The 19,484-nt window shown below is 36.2% G+C and overlaps 1 protein-coding gene across 1 annotated transcript in view; it reads right to left on the minus strand.

The window, feature by feature from the left end:
* TACR1 (tachykinin receptor 1) overlaps positions 1 to 19,484 on the minus strand; it is a 144,891-nt gene that overhangs the window by 55,567 nt on the left and 69,840 nt on the right. Inside the window, exon 2 of the mRNA XM_045549941.1 lies at positions 18,614 to 18,808. Within this exon, the coding sequence (XP_045405897.1) occupies positions 18,614 to 18,808 (195 nt within the window). The remainder of the gene's footprint in view (positions 1 to 18,613; positions 18,809 to 19,484) is intronic.

The following is a 19,484-nucleotide window of genomic DNA, read 5'->3' on the forward strand; positions in this document are numbered from 1 at the left end:
CGTTTGGCTGTTGTTTTATCACCAGGATAGTACCTGCTATAAAGTAAGGGTTCATAAATATTTGCTAAGTGAATGAATGAAATGATAAATCACACTGCCTAACCATAACTCTCCCCTTGTAAGACTAAATCACAAAAGAAGGTTCCTGGGAACTATGAGGAAATTTTGTGGTTCAGAGAAATGCAACCCCTAATTCACTGAACATCCTTGGTTACATAAATAAGTGCTTCCTGAAATAGATTACCACAAGAAAAAAAATCCTGTTGAAATAGCTGATTTATGTACTCAATAACTACTGTCTTTAAGAAACAAAAGGAAACTTCCATTAAATGAATGCCAACGTCCATACCCAGACAACCATGATAAAAAACATGGTTGCTGAATCTGGAAAAAAGAATAGTTAATAGCATGTTGGACAAGGCAGAAAAGTGAATTAAGCAGAGGGAAACTTGATTACTCACTGAGGATATTTTAGAAAAAGGAAAACAAAGTGAAAAAGAAGATAAGAAATACAATAGAAGTAGATGTGAGATTCTCAGAGATACTAGCTACTAATAAAAAAGATTTTCTGACAGAGATCAGAATGGTAGAGATGAAGCAATAAGAAAAACTGCTGTGAGAATATTTTTATAAGTCCTCCCATTGATGGTACTTTGAGACCTTGCATATTAATAATAATAATAAATAAAACATCTTGAACTTAGATGGATAATTATTACTATGTACCAAACATTGTGCTAAGGACTTTACATAAATATTTCATTTAATCCTCATAATAACTAATAATATAGGAACTATTATTATCCCTAATTTTAAGATGAAGAAACTGAGGTTCAGAGGAGTGATAATGTAACTTGCCCAAAGTCACATAGCTCATGAGTGGTGGCCCTACTGTAGATGACTTTGGGAGTGAGCTCTTGACTCAGGCTAGGCAAATCATCATTATGATTCTGGAACTGTACCTGAAAAATAAATACCAGGCTCTCTTCAGCAATTGAAAGTAAAGTCATGTACATATTTTCTGCCAGATGGTTTGTTTGCCCAATGGCATGCTAGCATATGTTGGACAAGCAAAGGCCTGAAAAGCGTTAGTGCAATGGAGCTTGTTCTCTCATGCTGCTTTTAGAATCCACCTACCATGTGAAGAAGCCTAAAATCTCCTGCTGGATAATGAGAAGCATATGGTTCAATCAACCCTTGTCACTCTGGTCGTCAATTTTCCAAGTGCCAGACATGTGAGTAAGGCTTCCTAGGTTATCTAGCAGCCAGAAGGCCCATGGGTGACTGCAGACATTTGAGAAAGTCCCACAGATTTCAGTTGAGCTGGCAAAAACGAGACCAGCCAGCCAATCTGCAAAATCAATGAATAATTGGTATTTTAAAGCAGTAAGTTTGGGAATGATTTGTTACTCAGCAGGAACTAACAGACACACTATACAAAATCACTTCTATTACTTGTAGGCAAAAGTCATAACTATAATAGAGTAAAATATATTTTTTTCAGATCTAAAATATATCTTGCCCTGAACATTGACAGTATTAGATGATAGGCAGGCTTAATATTTCAATCAAATTTGTATTTTCTAGATTAACATATAATCTTATAAGTGTCTTGGGGTATATGTTAGGTTATCTTCAAAAGAAGAAACCATTTTGGCTTCAAACAACAAACGAGCAACTTTTGCTGAGCTTAAAAGAAAACATGATAGTCCCACAACCTATACCCAATCAAGCATCCATTTGTATGTATATGCTAAATAAAAGCATTCTCAGATATGCAAGAAAGTACTCTTTTATGGAAAGAAACTACCAAAAGACATGCTCCAGGATAATGAAAGATGAATCAAAATTGAGAATTAAAAATAATGAGGCCATAGAGCTCATTATTTAAAATGGTGATGATTAGTAAAACAAAAGCACACAGAGATGACAGTAAATCATTGTGAACCATAATTATGAAATGGAATAGCAAATATCTTTAAGAGAGAAAATCTATATCAGTTGTCCTAAAGTTATTTGGTCTTAGGGTCTCTTTACATTGGTAAAAATTATTGAGGACCCCAAAGAGCTTTTGTTCATGTGTGTTATACCTATCAATATTTACCACATTAGAAACAAAAACTGTGGACGTTTAATAGTGTTTGTTAAGTGATTTAGAAATACCAGTAATACACCTGGAGCCCAGATCTTGGTTATTAATGTGATTCTTCAATAAAAAAAAAAACAAAACAGGACTTTTCAGAGATGTGGTTGTTTGTAGGACTGGGGCAGGGAATATACAAGATGAGCCTGGAGCATCTTGTAGTATTACAAAGTAAGAAAGTGCTCAAAACCCAGCATAACACAAGAAAAACAAAACAAAACATAAAATGCTAACTCCCAATAATGTCATAAAGGATTATGTCAAAGGGATATGAGTATGTGAAAGAGGTCCCAGTGGCCAAAATTGGAACAATTTGTGCAACAAAATAAATTAAGTAACCCCAGGTGATTATATCCTAAGTCCAAAATAACTATCCATGAGTACATACTGATATAAATAAATGATTAAATAAATAAATAAGTGGTAGAGAAGAGACAAATCTTCAGAAGAATTCCAAATAATTTATGTATATACTCCACCCTCAAGGAAGAGAAGCTTAAGTCCCTACTCTGTAAGTATGGGCTGCACATAGTAACTTCCTTCCAGAGATTACAGTATGGGAAAGGGGAAAAAATAACAACTTTACAGTGGAGAAACCTGACAAATACTACCTCAAGTTAGGTAATCAAGATTAACATCAAGGGGAGTGATGTCAGCAATATGGTGGAGTAGGGAATACAAGCCTAAATTGTTATCAGTTTAAAATAGTCTATTATAGCTGTAACATGTTTTATGTAAGCCTTCTGGTAACCACAAAGCAAAAACAGATAGCGAATACACACAAAGACAAAGGAATCAAAGCACACCACTACAGAAAATAATCAAATCACAAAGGAAGACAGCAAGAGAGGCAGAGACAAACAAAGAATCTACAAAACAACCAGAAAACAATTGACAAAATGGCAGTGGTAAGTACTTATCTGTCAATAATTACCTTGAATATAAATTGATTAAATTCTCCAATCAAAAGATATAGAGTAGTTGAATGGATAAAAAAATGAGACCCAACTCTATGCTGTCTACAAGAGCTTCCTTTAGCTTTAAGGACACACACAGACTGAAAGTGAAAGGATAGAAAAAGCTATTCCATGAAAATGAAAAGTAAAAGACAGCAGGGGTTCATTATATTTACATCAGACAAAATAGTCTTTAAGTCAAAACCATGAAAAGAGACAAAGAAGGTCATTATAGAGTGATAAAGAGGTCAATTTATCAAGAGGATGTAACAATTGTAAATATATATGCACCCAAGATTAGAGCACCCAAATATATAAAACAAATACTAATAGACCTGAAAAGAGAGATAGCTAGCAATGTAGTAATACTAGAGGATTTCAATAATGCACTTTCAGCAATGGATAGATCATCCAGAGAGAAAAATCAATAAGGAAACACTGCACTTGAACCATACTTTAGACCAAATGGGCATAATAGGCATATATGGAACATTCCATCCAATAGTAGCAGAATAGTCATTGTTTTCAAGCACACATGGAACACTCTCCAGGATAAATCGTATATTAGGTTACAAAACAAGTCTTAACAAATTTAAGAAGATTGAAATCATATCAAGTATCTTTTTTGACCACAAGAATATGAAACTATAAATCAATAACAGGAGAAGGCATACAAATGGCTAATAGATATATGAAATAATACTCAACAGCAATAATCATCCCAGAAATGCAAATTAAAACCACAATGAGATATCACCTCACACTTGTTAGGATGGCTATTCCAAAAAAGATAAGAGATTACAACTGTTGGAGAGGGTGTGGAGAAAAAGGAACCCTTGTGCACTGTTGATGGGAAAGTAAATTAGTACAGTCATTATGAAAAACAGTATGAGGGTTTCTCAAAAATCTAAAAATAAAACTACCATATGGTCCAGCAATCCCACTTCTATGGTATTTTCAAAGGAAATGAAACCAATATCTCAAAGAGATATCTGCACTTGTATGGTCATTGCAACATTATTCACAATAGTCAAGATGTAGAATCAACCTAAGTGTCCATCAATGGATGAATGGATAAACAAAATGAATTTGTATAAACACACCAGAATATTATTCAGCCTTAAAAAAAGAAGGAAATCCTGCCATTTTGACAACATGGATGAACCTGGGGGACATTATGCTAAGTGAAATAATCCAGGCACAGAAAGACAAATGCAGTATGATCTCACTGATATGTAGGATTTTAAAAAGCCACATCATAGAAGCAGAGAGTAGACTGGTGGTTTCCAAGTTCTACATGGGTGGAAGGGAAGGGGGAGATGTTTGTAAAAGGGAACAAAGTTTTGTCTAGACAGGATGAATAAGTTCTGGAGATCTATCATAGAACATGGTGACTATAGTTATAAAAATGCTTTGTATACTTGAAAATTGCTAAGAAGAGTAAATGTTCTCACCAAGAAAACATGTCAAGGTGATGGATACTTTAATTAGCTTGATTTGATCATCTCCCAATATATTAAAAAATCATATTACACACCATAAATACGTACAATTCTTGTTAGTCAATTATACCTTAATATAGGTGAAAAAGATTGATGTCAATAGTAAAAGGTCACATTGATACCATATACCCTCAACATGATGTGATGAAAATGGCACTCTACCTCTATAGTTTTCTTCTCCCAAAAAACATTACCCCAGTATAATCATGAGAAAAAAATGTCTCCCAAACAGAGGGCTCTTCTACAAAATACCTGATCAGTATGCCTCAAAACTGTCAAGGCATCAAAATCAAGGAAAGCCCGCAAAACTGTCACAACCAAGAGAAGCCTAAGGAGACACAATGACTAAATATAATGGGATATCCTGGATAGGATCCTGGAATGGGAAAAGGACATTAGGGAAAAACTGAGGAAATCTGAATGAAGTATGGATTTTAGTTAATAATAATGTATCAATACTGAATTCATTAATTGTGATAAATGTATCATACTGATAAGACATTAATAATAATAGAAATTGGGTATAATGTATTTGGGAACTTTTTATATTATCTTTGCAACTTTTCTGTAAATCTAAAACTGTTCTAAAATATAACCTTATTAAAACAGCAATCATAAACCCATTGAAAGTTAACATAAATAATACATTCATGAAAAATAACTATATTTATTTCCAAAAAATATTAAAGAGAGTAGTATTGTTTTGCATTTTTGCAAATTGCTTTAATATTTGGGTTAATAGAAGACAGCTGGATTCTCATATCTGCTTCTATATTCAAACTGTTGTGAAATCACAAATCATGGAGCCCCTGGACAACTCTGTACACTCTTGGGAGAAAGAGAGTGACAAATGCAAATAATGATTCATATCTTTATATAAATAATTTTGACTTTAGGGACCTCTTGAAAGTATCTCAGGAGTTCTCTGACCACACTTTGAGATATGGCCGATCTATATTATAGAAAGCACAGGTTATAAACCTCAGATTATTAACAGAAAACTGGCAAGGAAAGATGAAGACAGAAAGTGGCACATTTCTTTATTCCTATAAATGCAAATAAAAAATGAATTCTCTTATTAACATTATGCCAATAAATGTCAACATAATGCCAATTGACATTAAAGATGTGAATAGTTAACAAAATATGGTAACTGTAGAATGAAGTAAAAGATATTTATCTTCAAAATTACCAAAAATAATAGTCAACAAAACCATCTATAAATCAAAAACAGAATGAAGAGGAAACAATAAAAACTAGAGAGTGTGAAACCAAATGAGAAAGGAATACCAAATACAATAATATATGTGGATAAAATAACAATGAGGGTAGACATGTTAGAGTTGCCTATTGAAAAGAAAAAGATTTTCAGGTTAAGTTATAAATCAATATTAAAATATACTATATGTAAGAGGAATTCTTACAACAAAATGATAGAGAAAAATTGAGTAAGATGGAAAAACCAAAACTAAACTAAAACTAAAAATGATGGAAAAACATAAGTTAAGCAAACAAAACAGGAGTAGCACTATTAATACTACAGTACAGACACTATAGTTTTAAGCACTATAGCTTGTAAGGCAAAGACCTTTACACATGTAAGAAGAATTTAGCAGAAATGCAATTACAACTAAAGATTTTAAGGTATTATTTTTACTGCCTATGGCTGGTCTCAGATCTCCAGAATTCAAAATACAACAGAAGCAACAAGAGCAGATAATCTTTTGATTCTCCAATTTCATCAGAAATGCTTGAGAATCCACCCAGAAACCATAAAAAAGATGAAAGAAATGATCAAGATTAGTAAAATAGTAGGGGACATAGACTTGAGGGAAACAATTTATTCATAGCACTAACTCCGAAAAGGAGGGTAGACCAGAGGTCAGGCAATTAAAATAAATTTTTTTTAGAGGAAAATTTCCCTGAACTAGAGATCTGACTTTAGATGGAAGGTCTCAGAAATGACAGAAAAAATACAGTAAAACCCTTTAAATATACATGTATTCTGGCGTGGCTTTTTAAAATACAGAAATGATAAAGAAAAGTTCTTAAATGCATGCAGGCAGAAATCACAAATTATCTAAAATGGAAAAAGTCAGATGGCATCAAATATCTTCACAAAACTAAATGCCAGGAGACCATGGAACAATATCTTAAGAATTTAGAAAGAAAATGCTTGTGGTCTATTTTTCAGGTGCTCATATATTCATTTTATTTAAATTCTGTAATATGCTTTCATTTGAAAGTGGTATTTTCTGCTCTTTTCATAGTGCAACAGCCTCTCAAATCTTGCTTTAGAAACAAATAAAGGATTACCTTGAATTTCCACTTGTTTCTTGAAGTAAGATCTTCCACAAAGAGACATTTACTTTTTCCCCAGATTGGTTCCAACATTAGCAACGTCAAACATCCAACCATTTCCTCTTTTTGCTCATCCTTATGAAATGTGGTCCAGTATGGGAAGTTAAAATGGATTCAGAGATGTAGGGGTCTCCACTCAAATCTTTCAATCCCAGAAAGAGGAAAGAGTAAGTATGGGGTTACCATGGTGTGGCTCTATTCAGATATTCAGAGCCCCGCTCTCTCCTTTAGTCATTAGAGTTCAGGCTGCCAGCTGTTTGAGCCAATGGGAAGCTACTCATTGGCCCCTGAGCTGTCAATTTCTTACTCTGATGCACATCCCAAAGCTGATAATAAGTTTGTGGTTTGGCTCCACCCATTCCCTCAAATCCTTCCTCAGTTCCATCTGAAGCCTTCAGCACTGGGACAGGTTCTTTACAGCTGTTTTCCCAAGTGGGTTGTTTCTCTGCCTGGCTAAACCCTCCTTCAGCTGTGTCTCAGCTGTTCAGTAGCCTGAGGAAATTTGCTCTAGCCAGTTGGTAACACCTGCCCTTGTTTCCAGAGCTGAGATGGATTTTTACATATCTTCGATGATTACTGGGACTATTTCAGAGGGAAAAGAAATGAACTATTAGACCATTAAATATGAAATGTCTAATTTTGAATCAAAAGTGTGATTTATTATATCTAAAACAAGAAGTAATACAATTAATCAAAGTATGTGCCTAAACTATCCACATAGTTTTGCCATCTTAATGATAGCTTGCTTATGACAAAAGTGAAGAAGCCTGGAGAGCAAGTGGCAATGCACTTGTGAAAGGCATTTTCCAAAGCTTGTTGAAAATTGAATATTTTTCCTTGCAAGAAGTGGTCCAAAGCCTGGAAGAAGTGATAGTCAGTTGATGCAAGTTCTGGTGAATACGCTGGGTGATGGAAAGTTTCCAAGTCCAGCTTCTTTAGTTTAAGCAGCATTATTTGTGCAACATGTAGTCTTGCAAGAAGATTGGCCTGTCTCTAATGACCAGTCAGCTGCTTAATCACAAGCATCCTCATCATTTCATCCAGTTGGTTGCAGTAGACATCTGCAGTAATCAATTAACCAGGTTTCATGGACCACCATACAGACACTGTTAGCTTTTTTTGATGAATATTCAGTTTTGGACTGTGTACTTCATCTTTATCCAACCATTGTGCCCAATGTTTGCAATTGTCAAAAAGAATCCAGAAGACTGAAACAGGATCTGTACCTATCACTTCTCACAAAAATCAACTCACGGTGGATAACAGACTTAAACCTAAGGCATGAAACTATAAGAATTCTAGAAGAAAATGTTGGAAAAACTCTATTAGACATTGGCCTAGGCAAAAAATTTATGAAGAAGACCCCAAAGGCAATCATAGCAACAACAAAAATAAATAAATGGGACCTGATCAAGTTAAAAAGCTTCTGCACAGCCAAGGAAACTATCACAAAAGCAAACAGACAACCTACAGAATGGGAGAAAATATTCTCATGCTACACATCCAATAAAGGGGTGATAACTAGAATCTATATAGAACTCAGAAAAATCAGCAAAAAAAAAAAATCAAACAACTCTATCAAAAAGTGGGCAAAGGACATGAACACAAACTTTCAAAAGAAGACAGACTAATGGCCAACACACATATGAAAAAATGCTCAACATCTCTAATCATCAGGGAAATGCAAATCAAAACCACAATGAGATGTCACTTAACTCCAGTGAGAATGACTTTTCAAAAAGTCCCAAAACAGTAAATGTTGGCATGGATGCAGAGAGATAGGAACACTCATACACTGCTGGTGGGACTGGAAACTAGTACAACCTCTATGGGAAGTAATATGGAGATATCTCAAAGAGCTACAAGTAGAACTATGATTTGATCCAGCAATCCCATTACTGGGAAACTACCCAAAGGAAAAAAAGACATTCTGTGAAAAAGACATCTGCCCTCACATGTTTATAGCAGCACAATTCATAATTGCAAAGATGTGGAAACAACCCAAGTGCCCATCAATACATGAGTGGATTAATAAAATGTGGTATATGTATACCATGGAGTTCTACTCAGCCACAAAAGTCCATAGTGATCTAGCACCTCTTGTATTATCCTGGATAGAGCTTGAACCCATTCTACTAAATGAAGTATCACAAGAATGGAAAAACAAGCACCACATGTACTCACCAACGAATTGGTATTAATTGATCAACACTTACGTGCACATATAATAATAACATTCATCGGATGTTGGGCAGGTGGGAGTGGGGAAGTGGGGATGGGTATATTCACACATAATGGGTGTGGTGAGCACTGTCTGGGGAATAGACACACTTGAAGCTCTGACTCTGGTGGGGCAAAGGCAATATATGTAACCTAAACATTTGTACTCCTGGAATATGCTGAAATAAAAAAAGAAAAAAAGAAAAAAAAGAGTGAGTGGGAGAAACCTTTTCTTAAATACCCTTTTACACTTCCTGGTTTTTAAACGATGTGAATATAGTATCTATAAAAATAAATTAAAAATTTTTAAAAAAGAAAACCCTCTCAGAGGCTTCAATATATTAATATATATTGTGACGCTCCAAGTTGGTAGTGGTGGATGAGACAGTTATCTACAAACTCATTTGAGTATAGAATCCTACAGTATTTTAGGTTTTCAAGGTTTCCAAAGAAAGTAAAGAATGATTCTTATAGGTTTGACATGGTATCTTTAGCATATATTAAACATTAAATTTTCTATTTTTGAGATTCTCTGTGCATGTGCGTGTGTGCATGTGTGTGTGTGTGTGTGTGTGTGTGTGTGTGATTTCTAGTTTGTTTCTTGTTGACTAATTCTACCCCCAGTAATGAGTATTTTGATATTTGGAAGAGCAAGTCATTTTTAATCACTCTTTTTTATTATTTTGCTGATATCAAAATTAACTCTTCTTATTCCATATTTTCTTGAACTATTTTTATCTATTTATCATTTTAAATGATTCACTTATCAATCACCTAAACATACTCTTGGGAATAGTTTGAGAAGAACTGCGATCTTTAGGAGTTATATAAACATAGAAGGGGAACCATTTCCTATATACCCTTAAATACTTTCTGAGCTTTGAATTATGTGAAATATATTTCTCAAATATTCTCTTAAACCATTCAGTAAAGTCTAAAATAGCATGATATTTTTCATTTTCTTCATATAAATCTTTGCTATTTCTAATTATTCTAAGTGTTTTTATTTTGTTTCTGTTGGAAGGGAGATCCACTATTTATTTTATTTTGTTAAGGATTATTGCTGATATAAGCTACTTTTTTCCTTAACAGATATTACATTTTTAATGAATTACTTTTGGAATTTATTGAGACGAATATATGATGCTTCCCTTTGACCAATTAATTTGATGAAATACGCTGGGCGTGGTGGCTCACGCCTGTAATCCTAGCACTCTGGGAGACTGAAGCAGGAGGATCGCTCGAGGTCAGGAGTTTGAGACCAGCCTGAGCAAGAGCGAGACCCCGTCTCTACTAAAAAATAGAAAGAAATTATCTGGCCAACTAAAAATACATATAGAAAAAATTAGCTGGGCATGGTGGTGCATGCCTGTAGTCCCAGCTACTCGGGAGGCTGAGGCAGTAGGATTGCTTAAGCCCAGGAGTTTGAGGTTGCTGTGAGCTAGGCTGATGCCACAGCACTCTAGCCCGGCAACAGTGTGAGACTCTGTCTCAAAAAAAAAAAAAAAAAAAATTGATGAAATATAATACCAGATTTCCTGATAATTTATTAACCTTATTTGCTGGAAAAAAAGTCATGCTCGAAAACAAAGCATTGCTATTTCAGTATAATTTTGAATTTGTTGGTGAATAATTTAATTGGATGTTTACATCTGTATTTGTAAATGGAATTGGTTTGAAGGTTTGTTTTGGAGCTTTCTTTGTTAGCTTTTAACATTTAGGTTTTTCCAAATCTATATAATAAATGAGCAAGATCTCCATATTGTTCTGTACTCTTGAAAAGCTTATAGGGCATTCAAAAGAATTTCCCTGCACAAATTTTGATCCCAATACCTTTTATAAATGTAATTCATGAACACTAGTTTCACTTCCTCTTTTCCACAAGCTGTATCAATTTGATTATTTATGATTTTGTAGGAAATCATCCATTTTATCTTATTGTCATTTATGCTGTCTGGTCTGTTTGGGCTTTCTCTTTTGCAATCTGAGGGCAGCTTCCACCAGAAGTTGACAGTAGTAGCCCAGACGAATTCCAAATTGGGTGGTCCCATCTTTCTCAAGGCTTCAAGGCTCACGTTTGCACCTCCTCATTAGGGGCTGTTGGTATATATATCTTCCGTAACAGCCCTTGGTGGCTGCCTCCTGTCTGGCTCTATCTGGCAATATGTGCCAGAAACGTAGTGAAATTTCCCCCATTTGTATGGCAGCTTTCCTAGTTAAGGGCTTGTTTTTATGCTACCATCTTCCCCTGCAGTGTCAACGCACGCTTCATTCTTGGTTTAACTGCTTTTCATCAACCATGGTAATAATACTAGGGGCCCTGGGCTATATTTATAAATGTAGTGGGTGTCAAGGGAGGAAATTAGTCACAACAACTAACATAAACAACCAATCCTGGAAACACAAATATGCTGACACTCCTCTGGCCAAGGCCTGGAGCAGGTTGGCAAAAGATCTACATTTTTTTTTCTTTTTAATTTTGAAATAATCAAGAAGGTAGAAAATTTGAGAAGTAATGCTGGAGGTATATTTTTTAATATTCCCCTTTCCCTCTTAACTCCCTACCAATGAGCAGATTTTCGTTTTTTATTATTAATGAAAGTAAAAGCTATGTATAAATATAAATTTTCAGCTGATTTCTGATAATGGATCATATATACAAAAGACAAAATACTGTAAATAAGGAGAATGGCATATTTTTATTGGTACTTACAGAGAATTATATTAGAGTTAGCATATCCTCATTCATGTAATTTCCACAAAATATCCAGGCAATTAGAGTCATGAATGACATTGTTTTCTAACATAGCCTTCTCTTCCAGTATTATTGGTAATATTTGTAATTCAGAATAGGCATATCTTATTTCTTGCTAAAATTCTACCACAAAGTTATGTACAAAGAAGTTTAATTAACAGAAAATGACATATGACCGATATTAATAAATGATTCAGGGAGGCTGAAATTCCTCAGGCTGTGTAAATCTCACTCTTTTGGATCTCTTTCTCATTTTTCATCCTTATTACAGATCTTTTCTTGGCCTTGGTGGCGTGTTCTCTGATGAAGAAATGTTGGCTTGTTTGTCTTCCTTTGTCCTTAGGGGTGTGGCCTGGTACCTTTTGGGACCACTGCCTCCTTACAGCTCATATAGCATCTGCAAGCATGGGCTTAGCTCTTATTAATTTTGAAAGCTCCTGCATATTCCTCATAATTTTACTAGAAGAGGAGAAGGGGGCAATGCATTTTGCAAAGCCAAATTTTGCTCCTTTAAACTTTCATCTTCCTTTCTCTGTGCTTCCTTTTCCACCAGGAAGAATCACTTTTGTCATACATGGAATCTTTCTTCATCACCTGTCAATCATCTCCACCTTTATAGGACTTCCTGGGTAGTGTCACAGTTTCTTTCCTCAGAGCAGCCAGACTAAGCTGCCAGGTTGCTAGTTATTGCAGAACTTCATTACAAATTATGATAATATTGTATTAATCATAAGCCCAAATCCCTATTTTCATGAATGTTCTAAAGTGATTGTAAGCAGAAACAGGGAATGGAAGATAAAACAGAACCAGTCCTTCCCGGGAACTAGGAATGTAGCTAGAAGCTGCTCACTTTGAAGTTTGGTGTTTTATCTTCCTAGCCAGTTCAGAGAAATGAATGGAGTAACCAATCTTCAAAGGCAGGGATTTGTTAACATATATATGTGTGTGTATTCACTTCATGTTAGAGAAACATTTTTAATGACAGGAAATTGTTTATGGTATGGTAAACAAAGTAAGCAGATTCTAAAATATATATGCAAAAATGGCTATTAAATTATGAAAAGATATTCAACTCCACTCCTAATAAGAGATATGGAAATTTTAACTATGAGATACCATTTTTTTTCTTCATCACATGGGAAAGAATCTAAAAGCTTGACAATATACTTCATTGATAAGGCTGTGGAGAAACAGGGACCCTCACACATTGCAGGTGAGAATGTAAATTGGTACAATCCCATAAGGAGGGCAAATATAAAAATTAAAATGTGATATTCCATTTTTGAGATTTTATGCTACAGATATCCTAGCATGATTTATGTACAAGGCTATTCATGGCAGCACTCTGTAATAGCAAAAGGCTGAAGACAATCTAAAGTCCACTAATACATGACAGGTTAAATAATATTGTACATTTAAAAACTGGAATACTGAAAAAAGAATAGAGAAGCTCTTTATGAACTGATATGGAAAGATGTCTAAGATATACCATTAAGTTAAAAAAAAACAGGGTGCAGAATGGTGTGCATAATAAGCTACATTTTCTGTTATGAAGAGAGAAATAATCTTGTTGACTTGTATGCATATGAGATACTTCAGAGGAAACTAAGAACAGTATTTCCCTGGAGATGGTATCAAAGACTGGAAGGATAGTCATCTAAGTGTTAGTAAATGATGGGAATACAGGTTATGAAAGAAGTCATAGCAGTTTTCATTGTAATATTTTTCTCTGTAATATATTCATATTTTTAAATGCAAAATAAAGTTTTAAATGACTTTCAGGAAGATGAACCAAGTGCATCTGTAGCTTTTTGTAGTTTAGAGGCACATGCCTATGACCCTAGCAGCAGCAAGGGGTGAGGGCCCTGGATGTATAGGCCTTGCTCTCTGGTTAAACATTCTCTGCATCCCTTTAGGGACAAGCATTTGGCTTAGACTCCCTTAGACCAGTTGGGAAAATTCCAGGTGGCCTGAAGCATAGGAGTTAGCAAAGCAAAATGCAAGTGGTCAAGAACCATCAAAATGAGGCCGGGCGCGGTGGCTCACACCTATAATCCTAGCACTCTGGGAAGCTGAGGTGGGTGGATCGCTCGAGGTCAGGAGTTTGAGACCAGCCTGAGCGAGACCCCGTCTCTACTAAAAATAGAAAGAAATTATCTGGACAACTAAAAATATATATAGAAGAAATTAGCCGGGCATGGTCATGCGTGTCTGTAGTCCCAGCTACTCGGGAGGCTGAGGCAGTAGGATCGCTTAAGCCCAGGAGTTTGAGGTTGCTGTGAGCTAGGCTGACGCCACGGCACTCACTCTAGCCCGGGCAACAGAGTGAGACTCTGTCTCCAAAAAAAAAAAAAAAAAAAAAAAGAACCATCAAAATGGGGTGGGGGCCAAGCACACTTTGCTTATTTAGGAGTAGGTAGCTATGAATAATGTCACCCTGGGCAAAGCCCCACATCCCAGAAGATAATTTCTTCTGGAAGAATTTTTGGGATTATTCCAAAGAAAACCGTTTCTTGAGAGCTTATAAAAACAAAAACCTTTGCATAGTGCTTAAAGTTATGAAACACATTCTAGAAAAAAGTACATAAATCAAATTATCTGGTGTTATGAGTAATTTTTAAGTACTCATGCTACAACCACTGACCTCAAGAAATATACCCATGCCATCCCCTCAGAAGCACTCTTAAGTGTCCGCTCTTGATCACACGACCTTCCCTTCTATGAGAGATAACATGAAAGTGACAACCTCACTTTCATGGTGTCTGCTTCTTGGCTTGCGTTTATAGTTTTACCACCTACTTTTGTATTCCTGAAAATCTCATTTTGCTTATTCTAGAACTTTGTCTATAAGAGCCATCCATGTTGCATGGAGCTACATTTTATTTATTTTATTAGCTGTATAGTATTCCATCACATGCTTGTACCAAAATTTTTTCTCTATTTTATTGATGATGGACATTTGAAGTATCTCTATTTTGGGGCATTAAAAGCAATGTTGATTTGAGCATTATGTTTTAGGTAGTTAGGTGTACATGTGCATGAGTATTTTTAGGGTAATTACCTCCAAGTGATATTTCTGAGTTACAGGGCATGCATAGCTTCTTCTTTTCTAGATATGACAAAAGTATTTTCTAATATTATTAGCAATTTATACTTCTTTTAACAGTTGACAAAGGTTCTTATTTTTCCATTTCTTCACCAAAATTTCAAAATACTTAGTTTTGTCGGACTTGCTTAACATTTGCTCATCTGACGGGTGTGTAGTAAGATCTCATTATAGTTTTAATTTGCATTTCACTAGTGACAAATGAAGTTGTGTGTCTCCTCATATATTTATTGGCCATTTGGACTTCTTTTGTGAGGTCTGTGTTCAAAACTTTTGCCCATTCTTTTACTGGAGTGCCTATGTTTAATAGTGCTTAATTTAATTCACTATTAGTAGTCTGGATGGTGAATGGTCAGGGTTGGAGGTTCATCATGTAATCCGAAGGCATATGTGACAATCTCAGATTTTTCACAAAATGTTTTATGTAATTAGTTGGCACTAATTATTCGTCAGACAAATTGGGTCTAAGCATCTGTCCATCACACTGTCTGCTGCCAGTGGACCCAGATCAATGAATGATGCTAACATCAGTAGTGACATTCACCAGAGCCTTACCACATGCAGGACACTAGCCTGAGCACTTCACGGGGGTTATTTTACTCAATTCTCTTAATGCCTCTATGTGGAATGTACAGATGCTCCCACACTTACCATGTGGCTATATCCCAATAAGCCCATCATAAATTGAAAATATTGTAAGTCAAAAAATGTATTTAATACACCTGACATACCTTAAATGTGCTCAGAACGCTTACATTAGCCTACATTAGTCAAACTTATCTAACACACAGCCTATTTATGATAAAGTATTAAATATCTCATGTAATTTGTTGAATACTGCACTGAAAGTGAAAAACACAATGGTTGTATGGGTATTCAAAGTACCATTTCTACTGAACGTGTATTGCTTTTGCACAATCCTAAAGTTGAAAAATCCTAAATGGAACCATCCTAAATCAGGGACCCTTTATTAGACTTAGAGCCTTAAATTGCTTGATCATTATGAGTCAACTGCAGAGTGATGGGCTGGGTGTGGGTCCCTTATCTAACTCCAGAGCACATGCTCTTAACTTAATGATTATACTGCCTGAAGACAAAGGTTCCATCTGGTTTTAAATCTGGGATTATTGTGTACTGCGGAAATGGCAATCATTAGTTCTAAAAAAAGAGAATATAATTAAGTACTTAGTTTAGACATGACAAAGTTTAAGGTCGGTCTCTAAAAATATATCATAATGCATTATGAATGATATGGACAAAAAGAAAACAACTTTGAATAAAGCTTTGCTATGCACTTGACTTATGTTTCCATCACAGTCAATATGTGAATGACAAACATAGACTTTAGATTTAGTATTGTGTCAATAAACATGTTAAACATTTCGAATAGACGAAATCAGATGCTCTTAAGCCAGACTCATTTTTCTTAGGTTAAAATGATGAAATAAGCCATGATGGCAAACCTAATCGTACATCTAGTAGCAGCTACCCTAAACGCCCAAAGCAAAGAAACAAGAGAATCCCACACATTGTGTTGAGTCTCAAAGGGGTTTTCTAGTTATTAATAAGTATAAAACACCAAAATGTTACTAAAGTAAGACTTCAGACATTACAGTGTCTTGGACAAGACCCCAGATATCCGTAGGAAAATCAATCTTCATTTCTAAGTTAAACTTTAAATTTGTTGTAACATTAAAAAACACCTGTGAATATTTTGAAACAAAAGTTGTAGAAAGCTGATGAGACTTTGAAAAGATCATGAGAACTAAGAACTGAGCTACAGCCCATGTAGTCGGTGGTAGTTTCTGAAACAGTTTATATAACGAGCTTTAATTCAGAGGCAGTTTTTTCACCCTTTTGAGGAAAGCTTCTGGCTTGAACATGTGCACGGGTCCTGTACAGCTTGTAAAGCTGTGTTCTTTCTCCCGCTGAGACCTTGCTCAGGCTTGTAGTTTCATTTGAAAGAATAATTTTCAATGTCTCCTTCTAGGCTGAACATTAATCCCCCCACTGGTTGATCGATTAAATCCCACTGTCTGTGTCTGGAAGGCAACGTCTGAGCTTTATGTATTGCTTCCTGGCAAGCTGCATTTCCATGCTCTATGGAACAGATGCAGCCACATAACTGTGTGCAACAGGCTTTCAAAACCCTCAAATCTTGGTGGAATGACAGGTAGAGTGTCTATTTTAACATCTAATAAGTTAAAAGGCCTCTTAGTTATACTGCTATCTGATGAGTTTCGTTCATACCTTTGTATGGCATTTAATAGCTCACAAGGTGAAAAAAACATTATCTCTTTTGATCCTCACGATTGTTTATAGCAAACAGTGCTTTATTATCTTTCATTTCAATAACGAGGAGAAGCTGTGATCCTTGCCCAGGGTCCCATGGCTAGTAACTGGCAATCTTGTGATTAAAATCCAGATCTTCTGGTTCTAACATTGGTGTTCTTTTATGAGTCACATAAAAAAACCCAAGATTGGAGAGCTATAGAGGGCTTTCAAAAGGATGCATGCTATCCTGTGCTCTGAGTCCAGAAAATTAATGGTTATACAAATATCACATCATTGCTCACTTGAGCAAAACAACACAAAGAATGAGCCATTTCAATGTTGCCTCCAGGGTAAGGGGAAAATTGCCAGGGTACTTTGAAAAATCCTAAATGTGATCAGCCAGGCCCTGGAAGACAAGCCTGCCCTGCAAGGGATTTGCAACTTATAAGCACTCAGTGCATTGGCCTTGAATTCCCATGAGTTTTATAGGCATATGTCTTATTTCTCCAACTATAAAATCCTGGAAGTAGGTGTTTTGGTTTCATCTTCCCCAGAGGCAGATCCTGAGATCTTTATCTCAAGATCTTCAAGTGCAAATACCTTATTTGGGTACTTACTTACTTGAAGATGTCAAGATGTCAAGATCTTCAAGTGCAAGTACCTTATTTGGCAGAAGAAAGAAATACCAGTAGGGAGGGAGGCAGTGGGACAGGAAAGGAACAGTGGCCAGTAAAGAATGCATTATCCAGCCAGCTACCACTGGGGTGACTGAGCTTAATCCCATGAGGAAACCTTGGACACAGTGGCAGACACGAACCTCAGAAACATCCCTCCTGAAGGTTGAGGGGGTGAGTGTTCGTATGCCAAATACCATCAGTTATTGTTGAGAGCTGCTGGGACTGGGGGGTAATCCCCCCACCTTCTGGCATGCTGTGCAGGAGGGCAGAATAGCATTCTGTAGTTTAGGAATAAGTTCCCAGGCAAAGAAATGCCGATACTGGCAGGGGAATGTCTCTGGTAAAGGGCCCGAGGGATGTGGCAAGGCACTCAAAGGGTCTACTGTATAACAGGATCTCAATCTTACATCTGAAAAACTTCTCTAGTGTATAGTATAGTCCTCTGATAACTATGGATTCATCAGCCTGATATCAGGGTGGATGTGAGAAATGCTTACAGATATGTGCTAAATCCTAGCTAAAAAAAGAATATGGAAAGAAAGAACGAACAAGAAGGGGCAGGGAAGTCACCCTGCACCACAGTAGCTTCAGAGCAGAGCAGGGAGTCATCGGTACTCACACTTTCTCGTAAATCTTGTTAGGATGCTCCGGCCATTCGATCATGCACACGACCCTGCTGGGCATGGTCTCTGTGGTTGAGTAGTAGCCCTGGGGGAAGGCCAGCAGGAGAGCCAGGACCCAGATGACACAGATGACCACTTTTGTGGCTGTGGCTGACAGCCGGGGCTGGAGGGGATGGATGATGGCCATGTACCTGGAACAGAGATGAAAGGACAAAGTTCTGCTTTGGTCACCAAAATCCACATCAGTAATTATGTGTTTCTCCTATCAATGAAAAATTCCTGGAAATCCTCTGATTCCTGGAAATCCTTTGATGACAACTGTTTTCCAATTATTTTTCTATATTCTATCCTTAAGCTTTATGAATTATGATGTATCATGCTAAAATCCGTAGGAAAAGTCAGCTATATTTTTCACAGTTTCAGAACCCTTCTAGCAACATTCCAGGAGAGACATTTCCATCATTGCAAGGCACATGCTGGGGACATGATGGCCCCCAGGTCAGGAGCACACGGTGAAATTAGAAAAATAAGGGCGATGTTGTAAATTTATTCAATATAAAGATTACCTTTTATCTTTTCGGGATTGTGGAATAAGGGTAATAGAAACTTAGTAGTTGTTCAAGTCCTTGCGTGACAATAAAAGGTTAGCAATTCTACATCCTTCCATACAATTTGAGGGGAAGTGAATGTGTCCATGTGAGAAAGCAGTGGCCCGAAGCCAGCAAAAAACAACAGCTCCTGGAGAAATCTTTATCGACTGTTTGAGCATCTAACAGTCAGTGCGTGGCTAACTACATATACTTCATGAGGAGAAGGATAGTCTCCTACTGCTGAGGCAGACACATTAGAACACATAAAAGGCCAGGG

This window comes from Lemur catta, chromosome 4 (genome assembly GCF_020740605.2).
Source record: "Lemur catta isolate mLemCat1 chromosome 4, mLemCat1.pri, whole genome shotgun sequence".
Lineage (NCBI taxonomy): Eukaryota > Metazoa > Chordata > Mammalia > Primates > Lemuridae > Lemur > Lemur catta.